The 9816-nt window shown below is 30.3% G+C and overlaps 1 protein-coding gene across 2 annotated transcripts; it reads right to left on the minus strand.

Moving 5' to 3' along the window:
- Positions 1 to 1332: 1332 nt before the first annotated feature.
- Positions 1333 to 9540, minus strand: LOC141697154 (PGR5-like protein 1A, chloroplastic). 2 transcript variants are annotated; one of them, XM_074501400.1, is made up of 7 exons: positions 9159 to 9540; positions 7336 to 7398; positions 7162 to 7248; positions 6110 to 6335; positions 5209 to 5282; positions 4974 to 5066; positions 1333 to 1628 (listed from the first exon to the last, which is right to left on the minus strand). In XM_074501400.1, exons 1-7 carry the CDS (start codon positions 9369 to 9371, stop codon positions 1533 to 1535), a joined length of 852 nt encoding a protein of 283 aa, XP_074357501.1. In that variant the 5' UTR covers positions 9372 to 9540; the 3' UTR covers positions 1333 to 1532. The 2 variants fall into 2 exon arrangements, with proteins under 2 accessions (XP_074357501.1, XP_074357500.1); XM_074501399.1 differs by having other exon boundaries at positions 4968 to 5066; positions 9159 to 9529.
- Positions 9541 to 9816: the final 276 nt, after the last annotated feature.

The raw sequence follows: 9816 nt of genomic DNA on the forward strand, positions 1-9816 counted from the left end.
TTTAATAAAATTATATGAAATAGAATTAAAAATATATAAATATTAACCAAGGCCCGTGCATCGCACTGACTATAAGCTAGTTATACTATAATAACCAGAATGGGGTATAATTTGGTTCAACGGTTATCCCCTAATTTTGGTTATTAAAGAAAATAAATAAATAGTTTTATTATATATCCATTAAACTACTTCATTGTTAGACTACTAGATATAATCTACTTATCCTACTAAACTACGAGTACAACGTGATCTACTATTAAAAAATAAATAAATTATGTTATATATCCGCTAAACTGCTAAATTGTTAAACCGCTAGATAGAGTCCACTTATTCTATTAAAGTTATCCTATTATTTTTATTATAGATTTATAATTATTATATATTTACAAAAATATTTTAAAAATTAAAATATGACGGGATAAATAATTTTTTTAAATATTAACGGGAATCCATGCATCGCACGGGATTTAACCTAGTATGTAATAACTAATGAGTACTAATGGTTGAAGTGAATATTTTATGAATACTACCATAAATCCCTTGCGATGCACGGGTTTCCATTAATATTTTAAATTTTTATTTATCAAGTCATATTATATTTTTAAAATATTTATATAAATATATAATGATTATAATTTATAATAAAAATAATAGAATAACATGTGATCGCAATTTAGTAGAATAAATAAACTATTTCTAGTAGTTTAACAATTTAGTAGTTTAGCAAATATGTAACACTATTATTTATATCTTTTAAAAATAGAATAAGTTGTATTCATAGTTTAATAGAATAAGTATACTATATTTAATAGTAGTTTAATAATTTAGTAGTTTATTAGATATATAACACTATTTATCTATTTTGTAATAATCAAAATTCGGAAATTATCGTTGAACCAAACCGTTAAACCAAATTATCTCTATTGCGGCTATTATAATATAAGTATAGATATGGATTAGTTAGAGAATTTATGATTAAATTTGCTAATTGAAACCCCATTTTATTATACTATATATATAATAGATATGAAAATAATATTCTTTCCGAATATCTGATCAACTCTCAGAAATTAAGAATTCGAATCTTTTCAACGACATATTATAATTGAATGTCATGTTTATTTTCTAAATTATTGTCAGAAGTTTATGGACAGTCACATATGAAGTTAAACTCTATTATATCCACTTTCAAGATACAAGGACCATAGCTGAAAACGAAAATATATATTATATATTTTGTGATTTTGTATGATTTATTTTTCTAGTAATAAAAAAATTATATATAATAGAAAATAAATAATATTAAAACTATCCATGCATGGCACTGGCAGATTTATGCTAGGACAACTTATGGGAAGATGTTACAGCGAAAAAATCTGCTCCAGCATACTTGCTAAATCATCTTATTAATTCTTTACAGGCATTGATCTAGTAACCCGCATAGCAAATACATTTGCCCATGTTTAGCGTCTTCTTCTACTTCTGTCTTCACACTTATATTCGACAAGAAATCTACTTCTTCTACTTCTTACTTATGTCGTCCATACTTGACGTCTGCTTCTACTTCTTTGTCTTTTTAAGTATATCCGACCATAAACCCATTGTCTTCCTGGACTACAGATAGATTGCTGAAAATGAATTTGCAAAACAAGCAGCTCAATTAAACCATTTTTTGCCAAAATTTAATATATTGTCTCGCCCATGCATTGGTACTAAGAAAATATTATTTGCTGAATGATTGTTAGATCCAGTAACTTGCTAGAAATTGGTAAATTTCATTAACAAAATTAGGACTCTAAACTGCAACAGAAGTCATCTGCGCTTTTGAGTTCCTACATGTATTTGTATATCATATAAAACAGGACAAATTATTTCAGGAGATGACTTGAAGAGTGCAACTTTTACGGACATCATTCTTTAAGGATCTAATTTGAGTCTTAGAATCAATACGAGGACCATTAACTACATTTAGAGCACACAGCCCCTTCACAAGCCAACTAAAATACCATATTTAAGTTTGTAAGTGGATGGCTGAAAATATAAATTTTGACCAAGGCTGAGATTTCGGCGAAAAAATGTTAAAAATAACAATTTTTTGGTGCAAATGGCTGAAAATACCCATTCTGTAACTGGATGGCTGAAAATACCAATTTGGATACGCATTTGCCATTTGGGTATCCTGTTTTGTACTAGATACGCATTTGTCAAATGAGTATCCAATTTTTTTTTAAGATACGCATTTGACAAATGCGTATCTCTATAGTAATACCCAAACTACAAATGCGTATCTCTAGTAATTTTCTTAGGTACTCAATTCTCAAATGCGTATTACACTTACCCGATTACAAAATGCGTAACCAAAACGGTATTTTTAGCCATGTGTTCTAAAAATGGGTATTTTCAGCCATTGCACCCCAAAAATGGTTATTTTTAAACATCACCCGATTTCGGCCGGCCCGGAAAAAAGAAAGATTTATGAATATTGAGGATCGATTCGACAAATAACATAACAAACAATTTGATGCATGAATTGAAGTAATAAGTGAAGAAGTTTTCAACATTACTTTGTTGTCAGTGAACTTAATTTCTATAATAGGTAGCAACACATACTGAGAAACAGTACCAAAAGACCAACTCTTCCGTTTATGTTGTGTTTGATTGGGTAAATGGAATGTAATGAGATTTAAGTATAAAATAACTGAATTCTTAAAATTTTCATTCTTTGACGCATTCCATTCCTAACCACCTAAACTATAATTTAAACACCCTAATTTTGAAATGGAAATTCCGTACTACATCCATTATCTCACAATTTTTATCATAACAATTTTTCAACTGTCTCATTTTTTCCAAATCTACCCCCAACTCCCACTAATTTTCTTTAATTTCATCCATTCTATTGCATTTACCACAACCAAACACAACATTATTTTTCTCTTCACTTTGGAGGTTTTTATAGCCTATGAATTTTGAACACTTTTTTGGGGCTAGTTATACAATATTTTAATTATTTTTGTAACTATCTCAATTATTTGATTTTTATTGAAATACTCAATTATTTGAATTTATTAGCATACTTATTGTTGTTTATTACTATAAAATAGTATAAAACAATAAATAACAAAAAACAAATTGCTATAAACGTCAATAATAAGCTTATCTTGTAAGGTTTACTTGTAAATTAATTAAATTAAATGAAGGAAAAAATATATTCAATCGTCACTCAACTATTGTTGTTTTATTGTAAAAACAAAAGATTCCAATATTTCCGTCATGTAACTTTCAGATATTTCTAATTCAAGTCCTCCCGTTAAAAAAGGCTTATGTACATTAAACTTATCAGACGGGGCATTTTGGCAACTGGCAAATGACAAAATTGAATGTTGGCTTTATTGGCCGTTGGTTAGCGAAATTAATGTACAAATATCTCACATGGCAAATCATAAGCTAATACTAAAGAAATATGTATATATCATCGTATCGTAAAGTAACACTGTCAGATCAGGGTTCATAATTAATTTAAGAGTTTTTATAATTGATTTCAGTGATTCATGATCAAGACTATGACAGCGATTATCCAAATCAAATATGTACTCAAATAATGGAATTAGTATTTGAGAGAAAATTTGAGGATTTATGTGTATGTGTCAAATGGGTTATCAATATTTTGTTTATAGATTTAACGATGTCATTCTCCTTAAATTGTAATTATCAACAGAACTAACGTTGTGTGCAACTCATGAGATGAATGATTGTTGGAGTAGTGTAAACAGGATAAGGGCTGTAAATGTGAATGTTTGTGTAACCGGTGTATGTGTTTGTGGGTATGAATGTAGTCGAATGAAGTGACGAGGAGGAAGGGAGACGATGAGGGGAGGGGAGGACGACGACGGTGGTGCCTCTGACAACTATCATGTATACTCCCTCAATCCCATCCCACCCAATTGTTATCGTGTTTATGAAAGAGTGTTCAGCACGCATTTTAAGATGAATATTTATTCAGATTTTTTTTAAAAAAAATGTTATAGAACAATACCTTCTTTTAATCTTAAAATGCGTGTCGGACACTCTCTTAGAAACGATAACAATTGGAAGGGGCGTTGGGAGTACTAGGTTATACCTGTGATCGCACGGTATGCTTTATATATATTAATATATTGTTTTTTGTTTTATGTGTCAACCCATTTATGGTACTTGACCTTGGTTATTTTCATTTTTTTTTACATTTGTTTGCATGGAATTTCATATTTTTTTAAATTTAAAAACTAAAACAATGTTATATTTCATATATATTTTTCACTCTGAGTTTATTATACTATATCTTCAAACCTTACTCACATTTTTTGGTATAAAATGTACAATTTAAAAATATTTTGATTTTTATTTAGTCTATTCAAACTTTAAATTATTAATGATAATTTTGAAATTACGGATATAGCCCAAATCACTTTAACTCCCTTGCACCAATTATATATAGGATATAATATATGTTGTGTATGTAATGTGGGTGGGATTAAAATTAAATAAAAATATTATTAGAAGGAAAAGTTTAAATTATTGATACATTACAATGCACTAAAGTTGCCACATAATCGACAGAAGATGAGTTGTTTCTTTTTCCATAGTTGCCTCCTTTCTTCTTTTCTCCCAAAAAACCTTATCAACTATTCATCAATTTAGGGGCTATCATCAACCAGATGGTTGATACTGAGATGATAAGCCCCATTATCATAGGACTCCACTTTTAATTACTCAACCCTTTATAAATCACTTCTAATTACCTAACCCTTTACAACTGTGTCAGTATTAAGGCAATAAATGTGAGGCAATAACACTAGTTGCCTTCCTACCCTTATGTCATTATAACTATGAGCATGGTCTTAACAACATTAAGCCACCAAACAAGTCAATAATATGTCTACAATTAACTAATCCTTAACACGTGGAGGAGAAAGAGCAAGCGTTACCTCGACCTTTGTTCGAAATTCTAGCGAGCAACTACATACATGACAATCTGCTCTATGGGGCGCGTTGTTGGATTGATTTGATCTCACAAATGCAAATACCTGAACAGTATGATGATTTTAACCTTTAAGGTCCAACATGACAATTAAGATGGAAATTTGACAAGACACAAAATTCAATATGAACATTTATAAAAAATCTTGAGTATGAACTGATTAGTAGAAGCACACTACATCAACTGACCTCCTCACCACAATTGGGGCAATCCCCTTTAAGTGCCACCAAGTCATTCTTCCATAAGCGTTGTAGTGCTCCAGCTGCAAAAGTTATGTAAATAAAGATACTTAAAGGATGTTTTGCAGTCTACAGATATTCGTGAACAGCTACATTTAATTTCTTATGTAACAGTAAAAGTGTACAATTCGCCCTAGTAGGACTGCAGGTTTAAGGTTTTCCCAGAAGCAACCTTCTATAACCCCCTTGCAGTTTTTTCAAGTTATGCTTATATTCGTTAGGCGTGTACTGTGAACACCCCTCAATCATATGCTGTAGCTTAAACTAAAACTTCTGAATTAAGCTATTGGGCGATATATGCTACTGTAGACGTTCAGTAGCAATAAAGAAGATGCGTGTGGTTTGCGTCAAATGTTTTGTTTTCTCAACCAGATTATCCAATCTAAATATACTTATATTTAAAATAAAATATACTAAATCAAAATCTTGATGGATTGCTTACAACAACAGTGAAATTATATAAACCCCGAGTCCCAAGATAAGCCTTACGCAAATTCTTAAACAGTAGTCGAATTTCTTCATTATAATTACATGGGAGTTTTACAGGATCAAAGGTTGATCCATGTCATCAGTTGTTATTTGCAATTTTACAACTTGATAATATTAAACACTACAGAAAAATAAATATGACATTCACACAAATATCAACTTGACCGGATGATTCTTTTCATACAAGAGAACAGAAGGAAGTTTATATAGTCAGTTCAAATTCCATGATTAAATAGATGTTGATCTACTGGCTACATAGTTTCCAGAATAATCTTAATACAAATATAAAGATTTATGCATAGGAATCAAAAATGAAACTTATTGGAAATGAAGGAAAGGTGAAATTATTTTAAATTGTTACCAGAAGCTGAGGCCAGCATGAACCCGAGCACAATGAACAGAATGCCATTTAACATTGCAAGAGAGTCAACAGCGGAAATTTGGCTGCTGTATGTATATCCTGAGTTAAATGCCTCTTGATAAGCTTGACCAATTGTGTATATTAGAGGCACAAAACAAGCTGTCCCACCAATACACAGAAATAAGAGCCATACGCTTGCTAACGCAACAGCCTGTGAAGGATCTTCCTGCCCTACATCCACGTCATTAACTCTTCAAGTGGATAAAAATCTATTCATCTATAGATTATTATTATATCTCAGGGAGAAAGAGAATCTCATTCAGCAGGTGGAACTGAAGAATCTAGTTTCCAAGACAAACTTTGTACTCAGCAGCACTTGTGGGAGGACCATAAAAGTATATATCATGTTCATTGTCATCATATGATATGTTAGAGCTAATTATAAAGCAACTTGAGTAGTTTTAAGACACATTTGAATGCAAAACAAGTTTTAGAACTAAATGCTAATTGTTTATAAATACGGTCCCAATTTTCATCATAATATTATTGAAGCACCTATTATTTGATCGTTTCGATTATTAATAAAAATATAACAAATGATGCTTGCTAGAGTGTCTTTTCCCCATAAAAAATTCCCATCATTTTGATAATAAGTAAAAACATTAAGCAGATGCTCAGGAAAAACATTTGATCATTTCTTTTCTCTAATTTTTTTGGCATTCTACAAAGTTAATTTATTATCATATACCAAATTTCTGTTAAACACAATAGTTACAAAGAGCGAGAATACGAAAAACAGGTGTAGATGTAGTTTACCTGCCCCTCCCCCCCTTTTGAATAAGTTAAGATTCTTTTTAAAAGAATCTTCCCATATATTACGTATACAAATTTTGTTATAAATTGCTAAGTATTCACCAGTTATTAATCATAAAGACACTATAAGGAAAGTCAAGTAAAAAAGTGCTAATGAACACTGTTACATTCACATTGTTTCTCTGAGAATCAAATACAGGTAAAATAACATCACATTTCTAGCACAAACAAAATTTCACCTGAGCATCTGCGTAAGTCGATTGCATTCTGAGACTACAACGAGGATACTTGACGACATCTTTAGAACCATACCACCGCAGTTTCAACTGTTTCATTTAAAATCAATTTATTTCCTAATTAACACCATAATGTAACCAAACATTCGTAAATTCAACCAAATAAACATTACTTACCTCAATTCTGTCAAACATATCATCAACTATCAATGGCTTCCCGCTATAATATGCTTCCCTAGCCTACAATATAAACACTCCAATTCAGTATAGTCTTATACACCCTCCCTCCTCTGTGGCATCACAATTCTTGTCATTATTATAATCCTGGTGATTTATGACAATATTTTAAATATCAATTACAACAACAATCCTAATATTTGCTACTTTTTATTATAATAAAAATAATAAATTTGACTTCAACTAGGTACTTAAGAGGGAAAAGAAAAAGATTCCGAGAAAAAGAAGGGAAATGAATATTTTACCGATATAAACACTATAAAAATTGGCTACTCATTTCGTATACAGGTAAACCTCGATAAATTAATACCTTCGGGAGCGGAGAAAATTATTAATTAATCGGTAAATTAATAATTTATTAATTTATTGATATATTAATAATTTATTAATTAATCGCTATATATATCATTTTTAATTTTTTAAACATATACTCCCTCCGTCCCAATTTTACTTGTCCGGTTTAACTTTTACACGTAATTTAAGGTGCATTGACCACATATCTCCGTTCATCAATTTTTAAATTTTCTTTTCAGGAATAAAAGTTTAAGATTTAAATTTTTATTCACAAAAATAAAATTTTAAATATAATCGTTATGCGGTCAAGACACCTTAAATTACACGTAAAAGTCAAAGTGGACAAGTAATTTGGGACGGAGAAAGTATTTACAAATATATAAGCCGAAAAGATTATTGATTATCGTAATGCAATAAATGCCGAAAAGATTATTGATTATCCTTGTGAAAATGAAACATAGGCATAATGATGAAGGATGAACAAATAATTAGTAACGTTATGGATAATAAGAAAGAAGATGATGCAAAAGAAAAGATTATGAGTTGAAGCCGGTCCCATGTCCTTAATTTTCTATTGTAATATGTACCCTTGTGATGTCTTTTTATGGGATTGCGGGTCTCTTTATTAGAGCAAGTCTAATGCAAGATGCAAAACAGTTATAGCTATTTGACACCAAAAAGTGTCTTTTGATGCTAAAATAGAACTTCAACTCCAATACTAGATGCATTTTAAAACCAAATATTTCCTAATTTACCTAAATTTTGTCACTTTACCCTAAATTTCATTTAAAACACAACATTCATCTCATTTGTAGTAGTTTGATGATGTGACTAGATGCATAAATACATCCTTGGTTTCAAATTTAGAACCAAAATTACATATATGCATATTTGCATCAAGTATAGAACTCATTTGGAGTTGAAATTTTTGACATTTGGTTTCAAATTATAAAAATGACACCACTTATAGCATTGCATTGGACTTGCTTTTAACTCCCGTATGTGGCACACAATTTCGTGGAATGATAGTACACGAGAGCTCCAAAATGCACTAAAAATGATACAGAGTATTTGGATAAATTAATTTCAAAAGAAAGCGAGTTCCCGTCTTATTTTAAAATAAAATATTTGAATAAATATATAATTTGATGTAAAATAAAATTATTAATTTATATATTATACGGGACAAATGTTTTAATGAAAAATAAATATTTTATAAATTTAACGAATTATTAATTTATATTAAAGGTCCCACTACAAAAAAATATTAATTAATCGATATTATTAATTTATCGAGGTCTAATCGTAGATAAAGAATGTAAAAAAGTTTCCTAACCAAGTGAGCAGGAGAACAAATTTGTACTAAAATTCTTAAATTTTATTTATCGAGCTCATTTAGCTAGCTTATTGGACATGCTCTCCCATAAATTATTTAATCAATACATGCCGGTTTTAAAAAATAAGTATACCTGACGATAAAGAGCTTCGAGAGTTTCTTTACTTGCGGTTTCAATCGGGCCGACAAAAATACACGAAGGAGCATCAGAAAGCGAACCACGCTGAGCACGAGCCAAGAAACTATTAATCCTACTCGAAATATTAATAGAAAACGGAGCTCGACTGCTCCGGGAAGTTATATTATGTGGAAAGAAGTGCGTGGTAAGTTTGCCGGCGACGGCCATGACGTGATCGGTGACGGTGACCTGGTTGCGTAATGTGTAGTATATTGTATAGAGAGAATGTGGCGTGTGTTTGTAGAGCCGCGAAATGATATATGCGGTTAGATTAGATGGGATGATTTTTAATTTTGTTAGTTTGTGGCAAACGATTGGATATTATTTCTTTGATTCACTAGATTTTTCTGTATGATTGGATGACAATGCCCCGTTGAATACTCTCACTTCGTGTGACCGGTCTTCTCTTTGCTTGTTTTTATTTTGTTTTAGCAATGGATTTTCATATTTTGTACAAATATTAATTATGTTCAAATTTATATAGTTATTAAAAGGAAAGCGTGTATCTTTATAATTCAAAAATAATATATTTTTAATCCTTTCTGATTTTAAAAATAATTCATCCAAGAATATATATATCTATAAATACTTGAATATAAATATCAATTAATTA

This window comes from Apium graveolens, chromosome 11 (assembly GCF_009905375.1).
Source record: "Apium graveolens cultivar Ventura chromosome 11, ASM990537v1, whole genome shotgun sequence".
In the NCBI taxonomy this organism is placed as follows: domain Eukaryota; kingdom Viridiplantae; phylum Streptophyta; class Magnoliopsida; order Apiales; family Apiaceae; genus Apium; species Apium graveolens.

Excerpts from the sequence above, each read along its gene's own strand:
- LOC141697154 (XM_074501399.1), bottom strand. The coding sequence starts at position 9,371 with ATGGCCGTCGCCGGCAAACTTACCACGCACTTCTTTCCACATAATATA. Across the intron at positions 7,399-9,158 it reads TCGAAGCTCTTTATCGTCAG|GCTAGGGAAGCATATTATAG; the intron begins GTATACTTATTT and ends TTTATATTGTAG. Across the intron at positions 5,283-6,109 it reads CATGCTGGCCTCAGCTTCTG|CTGGAGCACTACAACGCTTA; the intron begins GTAACAATTTAA and ends TAACTTTTGCAG.